This window comes from Octopus sinensis, linkage group LG23 (genome assembly GCF_006345805.1).
Source record: "Octopus sinensis linkage group LG23, ASM634580v1, whole genome shotgun sequence".
NCBI classification, from domain to species: Eukaryota; Metazoa; Mollusca; class Cephalopoda; order Octopoda; family Octopodidae; genus Octopus; species Octopus sinensis.
In genome coordinates this window covers 11,352,757-11,369,538 of record NC_043019.1, presented here as the reverse complement: position 1 = coordinate 11,369,538, position 16,782 = coordinate 11,352,757, and the positions used below count along the sequence as shown (strand labels likewise).

At 36.7% G+C, this 16,782-nt stretch overlaps 1 protein-coding gene and 1 long non-coding RNA gene across 6 annotated transcripts in view; both read right to left on the bottom strand.

Moving 5' to 3' along the window:
* The window catches only part of LOC115223592 (choline transporter-like protein 1), a 69,921-nt gene that overhangs the window by 42,452 nt on the left and 10,687 nt on the right, over positions 1–16,782 (bottom strand). For all 5 annotated transcript variants that reach the window (XM_029794242.2, XM_036512364.1, XM_029794241.2 and 2 more), the window contains exon 2: positions 7,172–7,238. In XM_029794242.2, the coding sequence (XP_029650102.1) occupies positions 7,172–7,201 (30 nt within the window). In that variant the 5' untranslated portion in view covers positions 7,202–7,238. The remainder of the gene's footprint in view (positions 1–7,171; positions 7,239–16,782) is intronic.
* Positions 3,854–5,187, bottom strand: LOC118767581. The gene is made up of 3 exons (XR_005003500.1): positions 5,151–5,187; positions 5,022–5,023; positions 3,854–3,987 (listed from the first exon to the last, which is right to left on the bottom strand). It is a non-coding gene; the product is annotated as an uncharacterized LOC118767581 (long non-coding RNA).

The window sequence follows — 16,782 nt, the reverse complement described above, 5'->3', positions numbered from 1 at the left end:
TGACTGGGCCTGACGAAGCCTTCCAGCTTCACAGACCCCAGTTGAACCGTCCAACCCATGCTAGCATGGAAAGCGAACGCTAAATGATGATGATGATGATGATATATATATATTTACTGTGCCGGTGGCACGTAAAAAGCACCCATTACACTCACGGAGTGGTTGGTGTTAGGAAGGGCATCCAACTGTAGAAACACTGCCAGATGAGACTGGAGCCTGGTGGAGCCTCCTGGCTTCCCAGACCCCGGTCAAACCATCCAACCTGTGGTAGCTCGGAAAATGGACATTAAACGATGATGATGATGATGATATCTGTATGTATGTGTGTGTGTGTGTATGTATATGTAATATATATATAATGATATATGTGTATGTATATGTGTGTGTCTGTGTGTGTGTATATATATTTTATCTTACATTATGTCAGTATAACCAGGATACAAACCTGAGAAACTGACTCACTAGCCAATATCAGTAGATGGTAGCTGGCAAAATGAAAAGGGACCTTTATTTGCATACCGTTAACATTACCATAAACAAATTTAAAATATATTATGTCAGTATAACCAGGATACAAACCTGAGAAACTGACTCACTAGCCAATATCAGTAGATGGTAGCTGGCAAAATGAAAAGGGACCTTTATTTGCATACCGTTAACTTTACCATAAACAAATTTAAAATATATTATGTCAGTATAACCAGGATACAAACCTGAGAAACTGACTCACTAGCCAATATCAGTAGATGGTAGCTGGCAAAATGAAAAGGGACCTTTATTTGCATACCGTTAACTTTACCATAAACAAATTTAAAAGACATATATCTATATGTATATATCTATATATAGCAGAGTAAACATATGCTTTCCGAAATCCGCCGAAACTACACCTGATTATATATACACTTTAAATGAGTTGTAGTGCACCTGAGCACTGTACATAATTATTATTATTATTATTATTATTATTATTATTATTATATTATTATTATTATTATTACTTTTTTTTTTCTTCTTTCAAATTTTCTTCCATTTCTTGCCGAGTGTCTTCCCGACTCCTAGGGCAAAGAAACTCATAGTGTATATTGGTAGGCCATTAAACCAAACTCAGTAGTTCGTCATTTTTTTTTTTTTTTTTTTTTTTTTTAAAGTTAAATTAAAATGCATGAGCAGCAACAGATCTCACATCGACAATGCTCTTCTCAATACGTGTGATGTACCAGTTAAGACAATCTTTTGCACTTCTTGCAGGGATGGTAAGCCAGGGATCATTCTCATATAATTTTCGGTTCCCTTCTTGATCATTCCTAGTGCTCCTACGATCACTGGTATTGTAACCACCTTGAGATGCCACATTTTCTCAATTTCAATGAGTAGGTCTATTATTATTATTATTATTATTATTATTATTATTATTATTATAAACGCAAAACAAGGTGGGGAAAAAATAGGACTCGAATACCGGAAGTAGAGTAACATGCTTTATAGCTAAAGCTGCAAAGACATCACAGAATCTGTTACTTCACATTCCTCTTCCTGTTAGACAAACAGGAACCTGAAACTTTGAGTAACAGTTTTTTTGTAATGTTTTTGCAACTTTATTAACATATTATAGGTGCAGGAGTGGCCGTGTGGTAAGTAGCTTGCTAACCAACCAAATGGTTCCGGGTTCAGTCCCACTACGTGGCATCTTGGGCAAGTGTCTTCTGCTATAGTCCCGGGCTGACCAATGCCTTGTGAGTGGATTTGGTAGACGGAAACTGAAAGAAGCCTGTCGTATATATGTATGTGTGTCTGTGTTTGTCCCCCTAGCATTGCTTGACAACTGATGCTGGTGTGTTTACGTTCCTGTCACCTAGCGGTTCGGCAAAAAGAGACCGATAGAATAAGTACTGGGCTTACAAAGAATAAATCCCGGGGTCGATTTGCTCGACTAAAGGCGGTGCTCCAGCATGGCCGCAGTCAAATGACTGAAACAAGTAAAAGAGTATATATATATATGTTGTGTGTGTGTGTTGTGTGTGTGTATGTATGTGTATATATATATGTATATATATATATATATATATATATATATATATATATATATATATAGTCCAACCCATGCTAGCATGGAAAAGCGGACGTTAAATGATGATGATGATATATATACATACATACATACATATATATGTATGTATGTATGTATATATATATATATACATATATATGTATGTATGTATGTATGTATGTATGTATGTTATATATATATTATATATATATATAACTATATGCATCTATATATCTATCTATATCTATTCATCCATATTAATATATCATATAATATATAAATGCTGGTGCCATGTAAAAAGCACCGGTACCAGTACTGCATAAAAGTACTCAGTACACTCTGTCTCTGTAAAGTGGTCGGCATTAGGAAGGGCATCCAGCCATAGAAACCATGCCAAAACAGACAGGGGGCCTGAACAGCCCTTCAGCTGGTCAGCTTTTGTCAAACCGTCCAACCCATGCCAGCATGGAAAATGGACGACGATGATGATGATGGTGATGTTGATATCAAAGAGTAAATACCAGGTTTGGAGTCGATTCATTCACCAAAAAAAAAAAAAAAATCAAGGTTGTACCCCAGCATGGCCACATTCTAAGTGAAACAAATAAAAGATAAAAAAAAAAAGAAAATAAAAACCCTCTAAAAATGGGGTGTGAGATGTGGTGGTAGAGTCTGGTATTTGTTTATCTGAGACGTAACAAGTTCTCTGTGACATATATGAAGGAAGGAAGAAGATTGGTATTTAACTACCAAGAGACTACTCACCATTCTAGATCGATGACTAGTCTAGATTCACTACGGAACGAACGAATGTGGCTATATGGGTGGCTGCAGTAACTAGTTAGTTCTACAGACATTCCACTGCAGGATCATTGACCATTTCAGCTGTGATAAACAACACGCTAAATATAACGCAATAAATTGGTAAAAGCCACTAAATTTTGAATGATCAATCTATAGTGAAACAGATTGATTTTTTTGACTCTATTATAGATAAAATAGGATACGTTACTCTCTTTTACTCTTTTACTTGTTTCAGTCATTTGACTGTGGCCATGCTGGAGCACCGCCTTTAGTCGAGCAAATCGACCCCGGGACTTATTCTTTGTAGGCCCAGTACTTATTCTATCGGTCACTTTTGCCGAACCGCTAAGTGACGGGGACGTAAACACACCAGCATCGGTTGTCAAGTGATGTTGGAGGGACAAACACAGACACACAAACACAAACACATATATACAACAGGCTTCTTTCAGTTTCCGTCTACCAAATCCACTCACAAGGCATTGGTCAGCCCAGGGCTATAGCAGAAGACACTTGCCCAAGATGCCACGCAGTGGGACTGAACCCAGAACCATGTGGTCGGTTAGCAAGCTACTTACCACACAGCCACTCCTGCACCTATATATATATATATATATATATATATATAATATATATTACATATCTGAAATATACTACTAATTAATTGACTACTGAGATATCCACATCATCTTTGGATTATATATATATATATATATATATATAAAACAAGAAATAGAAAATGCTGATTGGGAAGCGCCTATATATATATATATGTATGTATATTTATCAATGTGTTGCAAGATTCCTAATGTGAAATCATATCGAATGTTGAAACAGATGTTGTATTTCGGGACAGTAATTTTTTTTTTTTTGCCAAATAAACACACACACTATATATTTGTTCTTCACCCATTTATTACTGTTCTTATTTTTTTTTACTTCAACTCATGTCCATTGTCTGGAAATCTTTTGTCACACACCTGTGACCTCTTCAGCGACACTTTTCGCTTTCGTGTGTGCCCTTGCTCCACTTACTCCATTCTCTTCTTCTAAGATGTGTATCCTTACATGCACATGTGTTTGTGTATGCTTGTGTGTGCATCATTGTTCTTAGCAGCAGTATGGCTTTCCCCCTCAGCCCCCATTGTGCTGCTGCTGTCCTAAGACACCAACATTTGGTATAGTTCCTGTATCCCTTTGTGTTTGTGTGTTCACCCATGATGTTGCTATCAGAGTAGTAGTTGTTATTGCCAACGTTGTCACTGCCACTGCTGCTGATGTTGTTATTCATGTTCTTGAATACTGTTGTGGTCGTCTGTGAAATTTCTTTTGTGTGTGTGTGTATGGGTTCACTTCATATTTTGTTTGTATCTATGCCCTTTATATGGATTTATTCATTTATGTATTTTATCTATATTTCTTATATTTATCACAGGTATGTGACTATTATATTTATCTATTTCTATATTTATTTTTATTTATCTATATTTCTTATGTGTATCACAGGCAAGTGCATATATGTCTATTGTGTGTGTATTACCCTTATGAATCTATGTATTATTTATGATTTTCTTTTTCCTTTCTCTTCTCTTCTCTCTTTAGTCACGTAGTGTGGTGGTGGGTGTTACTGTTCCTTTTGTACTTTCTATTGTGGCTCGGTCTGTCTACTTTGTGTGTAGCCTTAGCGAACTAAGTGTTGTGTTAGTTCTATGCATTGATAATACTTTAACCTCTATGCTATTAATCGAGCCACCATGTTCTACCTAAGCACGTTGGTAGAGCACTGATAAGTTTTTCTCTTCTTTGCGCTCTTGCCAATGTTCATCTATATGCTCTCTTATGCTGCATGCAGTCTCTTCAGTGTAGGTGGTTGTCATATTTCTGCACTGTCTCTTAGTACATTGTAAGCTATACTTACATTTCTAACCTTACAGTTAACCTGTGGGTTCATCCTACATACAACACCATTGTACTTTGTACAGAGGGACTTATCCAACAACAGCAACAGTGGCAGTAACAACGATGGTAATAACAACAACAACTACCACAATGGCAACACTGTTGGCGAACAAACACAAAGGGATACATGAACTGTACCAAATTTTGGGGTCTTAGGACAGCAGCAGCACAATGGGGTAAGAGGATGGGGCTGAGAGGAAGGCCAAACTGCTGCTAATAACAATGACACACACATGCAAGCATACAAACACACACACACAAACAAGGATGCAAACACATGCACACATAAGGATATACATCTTAGAAGAACAAAATGGAGTAAGTGGAGAAAGAGCACACACAAAAACGAAAAGTGTTGACGAGGTCACAGATGTGTGACAAAAGATTTCCAAACAATGGACATGAGTTAAAATTTTTTAAAATAAGAGCAGTAATAAATGAGTGAAGGACAAATATATAGTGTGTGCCGTGTGTTTTTTTGGCAAAAAATAAAAATGACCATCCCGAAATACAACAATATATATATATATACACACACACAGGGTTGGTCAAAATTCACCTGACAGTAAATCAAAACCATTTAATTCCAAGATTTATTTATGTTTAAGATCTGAATGAATTTAAAAGCATCTAAATATGAAACATCATGAAAATTGTTCAAACTGAAGTCCTTCTTGAGTGACACATTTTTCCATTTGAGTCAATACAGAATTACTGAGGGTATTTATGGAATTTTGATTTACTGTTGGGTGACTTTTGGTTAGCCCTGTATGTGTATGTAACTTCCCAATCAGCATTTTCTTTATATATATATATATATATATATATATATATAATCCAAAGGTGATGTGGATATCTCAGTAGTCAATTATCAGTAGTATATTTCAGATATTTAAACACTTAGATTTGAATTTCTGCGACATTAATTCGAGGAAAGATAAATGGCAGATAGAGGCAGAGTCCAAAACTGATTACCTCAGAGAAAGTCGGCTTTTGGATCAGTGAGAAAAAAATTGCCTTTAATATATGTGTGTACATAAAATATGTATGCATACACATACACACACATATATGCACACATACAAATACATTTTATATATACATATATATATATATATATAGTAGAAATATGTTACAAAAAGAAAAGAAAAAAAAAGAAATGTAAGGGTAAAATATGAAAAATCAACGAAAATGCACATTGCAAATAAAAAAAGGCTATTTATGAAAGGTAACGACAAATATATACATTTAGATTGACTGAGGTAGTAATAAGAGTCATAAAAGTCATTATTATGAAATGATTATAAGATGATAATAAAGTAAGAGAACAAAGCGAACCATGGTTTACGCAAAGCTATTCATCGCTCTAAAAACACCGGCTAAATATATATATATATATATATATATATATTCACAAGACTTATGTGAAGGCACATGGCTCAGTGGTTGGAGTGTTGAGCTCACAATCATGAGATAGTGAGTTCAGTTCCAAGACCAGGCGCAGGCTGGTATGTATGGGCGACCACTGGTCTTCCTTAAATGACTTTGTCTCGGAGGTAGACTGAGGAAAACCTGGGATGAGGTGGTGAAGCCAGCAAGTCAGAGAACAGACCCAACATTTCTGTCCTCATTCCTGATCCCTCTCTCTCTGGCTGGGTAACCATGTACCTCCTCTACAGCAAGAGGCCTGTTTCTGTCTCTCTCCTTCACTATAATCATTCCTCATCTGACACAAAATCTCCTCCAATGTCCCCTCCCCTCTCAAAAGATTTTAGTCTTACAAGTTACTTGGTGACCCTGTCAGTGCAGGTGACACTTAAAAAGCATCCAGTCCACACTGTAAAGTGGTTGGCATTTGGAAGGGCATCCAGCTGTAAAAACCTTGCCTGTGCTGATGCCACATAAAAAGCACTGAGTCCACCCTGCTGGGTGGCTAGTGTTAGGAAGGGCATCCAGCTGTAAAAACCTTGCCAAAACTGACCTCGCCTGTGCTTGTGTCAGGTAAAAAGCATTCTGTCCACTCTGCAGGGTGGTTGGTGCTAGGAAGGGCATCCAGCCGTAAAAACCCTGCCAGAACAGTCACAGAAGTTTGGTGCAGGCCTCTGCCTGGCCGGCCCCTGTCAAACTGTCCTTCCCATGCCAGCTTGGAAGGTAGACATTAAATAATAATGAGGATGATATATATACACATGCATACAACAGGCTTCTTTTCAGTTTCCATCTACTAAATCCACTGACAAGGCTTTGGTTGGCCTGAGGCTATACTAGAAGACACTTGTGCCACGCAGTGGGACTGAACCTGGAATAATGTCGCTGGGAAGCAAACTTATATAAAAGAAAAATATGAAAATTACTTACTCTGATCTTCCTTGCAGTGACAGCCCTCATTCTGGACAAATGCAGACTTCTTTCACAACATCAGTTACTGAAGACATCAAAGACAGAAATTTATATAAAATTGTATATGAACTATACATAGATATATTCACACAGAAAAATAATATATAGAAATAGGTGTCTGTGTGTGAGAGAGAGAGAAAGCTAATATATACAAACATATATGTCACATATTTTACACATTATCTGAGATGGAACTCAATATATTTAGTAGAGTGGACAGATAAATGTTATATCAAAATAGGATAGACTCATATATATATATAGACTCATATATATATATAGATATATAGACTCATATATATATATAGATATATAGACTCATATATATATATAGATATATAGACTCATATATATATATGTCCATATATATATATATATAGACTCATATATATATATATGTCCATTGCCAGCCTCGCCTGGCCCCCGTGCCAGTGGCACGTAAAAGCACCATCCGTTCGTGGCCGTTTGCCAGCTCTGTCTGGCACCTGTGCAGGTGGCACGTAAAAAGCACCCACTACACTCACGGAGTTGTTGGCGTTAGGAAGGGCATCAAGCCGTAGAAACACTGCCAGATCTGACAGGGCCTGATGAAGCCTTCCAGCTTCACAGACCCCAGTTGAACCGTCCAACCCATGCTAGCATGGAAAACGGACGCTAAATGATGATGATGATGATGATATATATATATATATATATATATATATATATGAGTCTATCCTATTTTGATATAACATTTATCTAGTCACCCTGATAGATCATTAGCCACTGCACACATTTTTTTCTCTCCTTGTTTTTTCTGTGCCCCTTTCTGTAGAAGAGCGTAGGCTCGAAACGTAAAAGGCTTTTTCTATTCCTGAGCATTATACTAATACATCTGTTTGTTTTGTACACCACCTGTCTTCGTCTTTTGTTTTTTTCATAAACTCTCCCTATATATATATATATATATATATATATATATATATATAGTTAATCCAAACAAGAAAACACAAAAAAACACAACAACTCGAGGACGTGGAACAAATATAGTATTATTGGACGCTCAGGAAAGAAGGGAAGACGGAGGGTTTAACGTTTCGAGCGGAGCTCTTCGTCGGAAACATAGGAGAAGGAAAGATCCCGAGAAGGGAAGACAGAGGAAAAAAATTGCCAACGGTATACACGAGGCTACATTTTGATATATATATATATATATATATATAATACAATGTACATTTAAACACATTAAGAGATTTCCATCATAGGAATCCTTTACGCTAGAAAGAACAGCTAAAGTCCAAACCACTAATTAGGGATAAATTCTCGAAGGGAATGAAAAATAAAAACAATTACCATCTCTTTCCTGGACCAATGGTTTCTGACTTATTTTAGTTGATGAAGACTTATATTAAAGGGTGCAGATAAACACCACCAACACACTAGAAATAGATGCCAAATGACTCTAAAAACCACATGCATACTCCATTAGACAAATTGTACTGATAACAGTAGAGTGTTTTTATAATGCTAAGCTAGAAATTGATTTATAATTAACTCTTATTTTCAAAATATCTTATTAATTTTTTTCAGCTACCCACTAACAACCTGTGCTAAGTAAGTATAGATGTGGTTTTTAGAGCCATTTGGCATCTATTTCTAGCATGTTGGTGGGTTTTATCCGCACGCTTTAATATAATTATAAATTAGGAGGAGTGGCTGTGTGGTAAGTAGCTTGCTAACCAACCACATAGTCCCACTGCGTGGCATCTTGGGCAAGTGTCTTCTGCTATAGCCCCGGGCCGACCAATGCCTTGTGAGTGGATTTGGTAGACGGAAACTGAAAGAAGCCTGTCGTATATATGTATATATATATATAAGTGTGTGTGTCTGTGTTTGTCCCCCTAGCATTGCTTGACAGCCGATGCTGGTGTGTTTACGTCCCCGTCACTTAGCAGTTCGGCAAAAGAGACCAATAGAATAAGTACTGGGCTTACAAAGAATAAGTCCCGGGGTCGATTTGCTTGACTAAAGGCGGTGCTCCAGCATGGCCGTAGTCAAATGACTGAAACAAGTAAAAGAGTAAAAGAGTATAAAATGTTACCTTGATAAAATCATTGAAGTGATTTTATCCTTTATTTTATAACACACACACACACACATATACATTATGGCAAAATAGTTAAGTTCATTCTCATCCCTGGTTCAATCCCAGCGCCAGGCACCTCAGGCAAGTGTCTTTTCCATAGCTCCCATAGCTCGGGAGTGAAAATGGATAGGCACAAACCCCGTAACTTAGCAGTTCAGCAAAAGAGACCGATAGAATAAGTACTAGGCTTACAAAGAATACAAGTGCATCCAATAGATTCTACAAGAAATTCAAAAGGTACAGCCTTATCGCAGACTTATGTTATGCTGATTCTACCAAAGAACTCTGTTAAGAGTAGGTATGTCTGTGGACTACACAGCCACCTATAAATACTAATTCAATGAACTTGGTAGTACAGTTAATCAAACAACCGAACAACCAAACCATGGTTGGAAATTTCGATTGAGATCCAACAACCACCACTTTGATTGCAAGTGGGACTACTCCCTCATTGAATAACCCCACAATTAAAAATGGCCCAAGAGATCAGTTGCTAACACACTACTCTTTTACTTGTTTCAGTCATTTGACTGCGGCCATGCTGGAGCACCACCTGTAGTCGAGCAAATCGACCCCAACACTTATTCTTTGTAAGCCTAGTACTTATTCTATCGGTCTCTTTTGCCGAACTGCTAAGTTACGGGGACGTAAACACACCAGCATCGGTTGTCAAGCAATGCTAGGGGGACAAACACAGACACACACACACACATACATATATATATATACATATATACGACAGGCTTCTTTCAGTTTCCGTCTACCAAATCCACTCACAAGGCTTTGGTCAGCCTGAGGCTATAGTAGAAGACACTTTCCCAAGGTGCCACGCAGTGGGACTGAACCCGGAACCATGTGGTTGTTAAGCAAGCTACTTACCACACAGCCACTCCTACGCCTTAGTCGACATGCTTTATTTTCATTAGTTTTCAATTAGCATCCTTAATAAAGACCATCTTGTTTCACCATTAGGATTGTTAATTAAGCGCTAATGAAGGCAGATGACATTGCCAACCAGTGTGTTACTGACTAGGATGTTAATTCCACACAATTCTTTTGTTTCAGTAGGTTTCACTTGAAGGCCCAGGGTGTGACTGCACCTTATTTATGTAGATCAAGGACTACGTTGTCCAAAGGAGGGTCATGAAGAATTCAGCTCATAACCTTTCTCATTCTTCCATCAACCATACCCATTTTGGCAAGTCAGCTCCAGCCTCATTCACCTTTGCGTACAATCTCACATGATACAATCGTACATGACATTTTTCAATGCATTTGTTATTTAAGGCATTACTCAATACTTTTTCCATTCCTGGCCTAGTGGTTAGGGTATTGAACTCATAATAAATATACCCACCATCAACATCATCATCGTTTAGCATCCGCTTTCCATGCTAGCATGGGTTGGATGGTTCAACTGGGGTCTGGGAAGCCAGGAGGCAGCACCAGGCCCAGTCTGATCTGGCAGTGTTTCTACAGCTGGATGTCCTTCCTAACGCCAACCACTCCGTGAGTGTAGTGGGTGCTTATTACGTGCCAGACGAGGCTGGCAAACGGCCACAATCGGATGGTGCTTTTTACGTGCCACCGGCACGGGGACCAGGCGAGGCTGGCAAACGGCCACGATCGGATGGTGCTTTTTATGTGCCACCGGCACGAGGCCAGTCGGGGCGGCCCTGGCAACAGCCACGTTCGGATGGTTCTCTTACGTACCACCAGCACTGGTATCACAGCTGCAATTTCCGTTGATGTTGATTGATTTCGATTTGGATTTTTAAAAACTTATATTAAACTTCCTTCATTAGTGCTTAACCCTTTCGTTACCAACCCGGCTGAAACTGGCTCTGGTTCTGAGTACAAATTTCTTGTTTTCATAAGTTTTTGAATTAAAATCTTTCACTAAACCTTAGTCACAGTTTACGTTCCTAATACAAGCTGAATGATAACTAAGTTATTTTACAAAATTCTTTGTTATATTTAAATTAATTGAAAGAAACACAGAACATCTCAAAATATAAACAGTAATGAAAGGGTTAATTAATGTCCTTAATGATGAAACAACATGGACTTTATCAGGGATGTTAATTGAGAGCAACTGAAAGTAGACACTGTCAACCAGCATGTTAACAGCTGATTTCCTGGGGGTTTGTTCAACAAGGGAGTGGTCCCTCTTACAACCAAAGTGGCTGTTGGATCTTAATCAAAATTTCCAACCACAGCCATCCATAAAATAGGACCTACAACCCAATACAAAATTAAACAGTCATAAAACTTAACGTGTCACACCATGGACCTTCAAGTGAAACCTTTTTTTGTACCTATTTTTCCTGCCTTTAACCCTAGCAGTCGGGTTCATTTTAGTATTCTCATTTGTAAGAGCAGTTGAGTTTATTTCATTATTATTATTTGAGTTCAAATTCTACCTTTTGGGGTTGATAAAATAAGTACCAGTTGAACACTGGGGTCGAAGTAATTGACTCATCTCCTCCCCCCAAATTGCTGCCCTTGTGGCAAATTTGAAACCATTATTATTTTTATTATTATTATTATTATTATTATTATTATGTGAGAGAGCAGTGCATGCTATCAAAGTGACCCTGGGGTAAAATATACGAAACCCAATATACTCATCATGACTACCCGTCTGATAAGGGTACACTAGACACATGCATCACAACCATATGTGCGTGACATGGTGATCTCATATCAAGATAAACAGCCCATGACCTTGCAGGTGGGGCCCAGTTAGAATTTTCTTCTGGTCGAGTAGCCCATCCCGCTCAAAAGGTCCCCAAATGAGGATTGTTTAAGGATGTTGAACGAACCACCCATGTTTCCAAAGGTGAATTATCGAAACCTTCAAGAATTCCTTTCAACACATGGCTATGATGTGCCCCATTACTTCTGCTCGTGATCAGAGATGCACAAATTGTCAGCCACTAAGGGACATGCTCAACTGGTTAAGGTCAAACAACTGACAAGCAAATCTGTGGTATTGAGCAGAATATTTGCTGTAGCCCATCTTTTATACCAAGACAAAACAATGTACATGATAACACTTTCAATCAGTTAAGATCAGAAGCCGTAAGAGCCACTGCTTGGTACTGCACCAGGGCATTTGTTATTATTATTATTATTCTGAATGATCAGGTTATCGGATACAATATAATTATTATTATTTTTCCTTCTTTCTTCAAATTTTCTTCCGTTTCTCGCTGGGTGTCTTCCGTACACCTAGGGCAGAGAAGCTCATTGTATGCATTCTCAGATTACACACGCAAATTCAAAGGTAAAATAGGTATTTAAAAAACTAATGAATAAATAAATTCATGAATGGATGGTGTTTTCACAGCGATAATGCTCTTCTCACTACATGAGCCGTTCCAGTTAACACGAATTTTTGCACTATTATTATTATTATTATTCCGAATGATCAGGTTATCGGATACATTATTATTATTACTATTATTATTCCGAATGATCAGGTTATCGGATACATTATTATTATTATTATTCCGAATGATCAGGTTATCGGATACATTATTATTATTATCTTTATTATTATTATCATTATTATTCCGAATGATCAGGTTATCGGATACATTATTATTATTATTATTCCGAATGATCAGGTTATCGGATACATTATTATTATTATCTTTATTATTAATATCATTATTATTATTATTATTATTATTATTATTCCGAATGATCAGGTTATCGGATACATTATTATTATTATTATTATTATTATTATTATTCCGAATGATCAGGTTATCGGATACATTATTATTATTATCTTTATTATTAATATCATTATTATTATTATTATTATTATTATTATTATTCCGAATGATCAGGTTATCGGATACATTATTATTATTATTATTATTCCGAATGATCAGGTTATCGGATACATTATTATTATTATCTTTATTATTAATATCATTATTATTATTATTATTATTATTATTATTCCGAATGATCAGGTTATCGGATACATTATTATTATTATCTTTATTATTAATATCATTATTATTATTATTATTATTATTATTATTATTATTCCGAATGATCAGGTTATCGGATACATTATTATTATTATTATTATTATTATTATTATTCCGAATGATCAGGTTATCGGATACATTATTATTATTATCTTTATTATTAATATCATTATTATTATTATTATTATTATTATTATTCCGAATGATCAGGTTATCGGATACATTATTATTATTATTATTATTATTCCGAATGATCAGGTTATCGGATACATTATTATTATTATCTTTATTATTAATATCATTATTATTATTATTATTATTATTCTGAATGATCAGGTTATCGGATACATGTAAGTGCACTGACATTAATAGCAACCGTTCAGAGGTGTGTTGTGACAGGAATCACGAACGTTACGCATGAACGATGTTCATTAGGTCATCTGGTAACGGTTTATGTGGTTGAAGTGATATTCATAGCAATCATTTAGAGATGAGGGACGATGGGCGCCAACATTCTTAACCATCGACAGCTTACACCCAATCTAAACATTCTAGTGACTTCCCATGATGCTTCGATTGTTGCGATGGACCAATTATCTTCTGTCATTTATGTTTTACTTGCTTTAGTCATTAGACTGTGGCCATGCTGGGGCACCAACACGAGGAATTTTTTTAGCCAAATGTACAGACCCCGGTACTTTTTTTTTTACTTTAAAAGCCTCATACTTATTTTATTGGTCCCTTTTACCAAACTAAGTCACGGGGCCGTAAACACATGAACACTGGTTGTCACATAGTGGCAGAGTACAAACACAAAGATAGATACACATAGATATATATATATATATATATATATATATACATACATGTATACAACAAGCTTATTTCAGTGTCTGTTTACCAAAATCCATTTACAAAGATTTGATTGGCCCAACATACCACACAGTAAGACTGAACCCTGAACCATATGGTTGGGAAGCAAACTTCTTACCACACAGCCAGGCTCGTGCATACATATAGATATATATGTGTGTGTGTGTGTATCTATCTATCTATCTATCTATCGCCCCCTCTCTCTCTCTCTCTCTCTCCCTATATATATATATATATATATATATATATATACTGTATTTGAAGCAGCAGAAAATTCAACAAAACCTGTAACTCTGAGTTTCATGTTCCCATTCGTCAGACAGTTTTTTTTCTAGCAAAAACTGTCCGACAAACGGGAACGTGAAACTCAGAGTAACAGGTTTTGTTGAATTTTCTGCTGCTTCAAATAAAGCATATTACTCTACCACTGGTATTTGAGTACTATTTTTTCCACCTTGTTTCACATTTATGTGTTTACTCCGGTATATATATATATATATATATAAGAGATAATGGTGTCATTGAGACCCAAAGGTGTCAGGTAATGCTGAATAAGTGCTATAGACAGACCATAGTTAAGTTCCAGATTCGGTAATTGTGCGAATATGGGGTTCAACGTTGGTTCTATGTCAGCGTGTGTATATAAGAAGTTTTTGTGTAATAAGATAAAAAAATGCTCTATAAATGCTCTAATATCTAAACAGCCTTGGTTTTTAATCTTATTACGCAAAAAATTCTTATATATATATATATATATACACATACACTAGCAAATACACCCATCTTTTGGATGGTTTAAGTTGCTTTAGTGGTATCTTTTTCACTTTGTTCCAGGTGCCACCTGAGCTCAGCAACCCTTTTGCTCAATGGTATCTCCCATGAAGTAAATTTGAAGGAATCAGTGTTCAGCATTGTTGACAGGAAGAACAGAGCCTATCCAATGATAGGTTTGGCTCCGAATTTTGAATGCTGGCATACAGGAGTCTTCATGGATGGATTTGTGACTGAAACTTGTCATCTTAAAGGCAGTGTCATAGGCGTGAATTTTCTGTATAAATTGCTGCGAATCAGGAATAAAGAGAGGAAAGGCTGAGGAGTGTTTTGCAGGTCAGGCAAGTGAACCTTTCCATTTGAGCAGCATAGGTCACTGGATTCTCTCGATAGGTTTTATGCTGCTCTGGAGTAGTAGCTGCTCTAGCAGTGGCAGCTCTTTTCAACAGTCTACAGGACCATTTATGCAGGAGTTCTTGGCAAAAAGTTACAGTGCATGACCATCCTTGGGACATAAGTAATGTGTGTGTAAAGTTTGGTGAAAATCAGTTGAGAATTGTGGAAATATATGCATTAGTCATTACATACACACATACTGCGATTTATATATACTAGATATATATACCTATATATCATCTGCCTATCAATATCTAACTATCTATCTATCTGTCTATATATATATATATACACACACACACAATGGGCTTCTTTCAGTTTCCGTCTATGAAATCCAATCACAAGGTTTTGGTTGGCCCGAGGTGCCCTATGATGGGACTGAACCCTGAACCATGTGGTTGAGAAGCAAACTTTTTACCACACAGCCATGCCTGTGCCTATATGTTGAAACATTCACTATTTTTCATCATTTATTTTCGACTTATTTCAGTCAGAGAACTGCTGCCATGCTGGGGCACCACCTCCGAAGATTTAGTTAAATAATTGGACCATAGCAGCACCACCTGGATTTTTCCACCTCAATAACAAAGAACATTAAACAACATACTGTTTGACACACAGGTATCTTATTTGATAAACGGGTAGGAATAAACACTATGTTGTGTGAACAATGTATTACATCATGGCTATTGCAGTCCTACCTGGATTTTCCCACCTCAGTAATGAAGAACATTGATACACAGGTATCTTATCTGATAATAAGTAGGAAAAAATAATCAAAATATTGTGGGAACAATATATTACATCATGGCTATTGCAGTCCTACCTGGATTTTCCCACCTCAGTAACGAAGAACATCGACACAGGTATCTTATATGATAAACAGGTAGAAACAACCACAATGCTGTAGGAACAATACATTACATAATAGGTATTGTAGTCCTAGGTGGGTTTATCTGCTTCAATAACGAATAACATTAAACAACACAGTGTTTAACACAATATTACCTGAACAATACATTAGGTCATGGACTATTGTAGTCCTACCTGGGATTTTTCACCTCAATAACAAATAACATTAAATAGCACACTGTTTAATGCACAGGTATCTTATATGATAAATAGGTTGAAATATAGGCGTAGGAGTGGCTGTGTGGTAAGTAGCTTGCTTACCAACCACATGGTTCTGGGTTCATTCCCACTGTGTGGCACCTTGGTCAAGTGTCTTCTACTATAGCCTCGGGCCCACCAAAGCCTTGTGAGTGGATTTGGTAGGCGGAAACTGAAAGAAGCCCGTCGTATATATGTATATATATATGTATTAGGACAAATATCTGTCAAATGTAAATAATGTACATAATTCTTCATCTCTTAAATATAGAACTGTACCTACC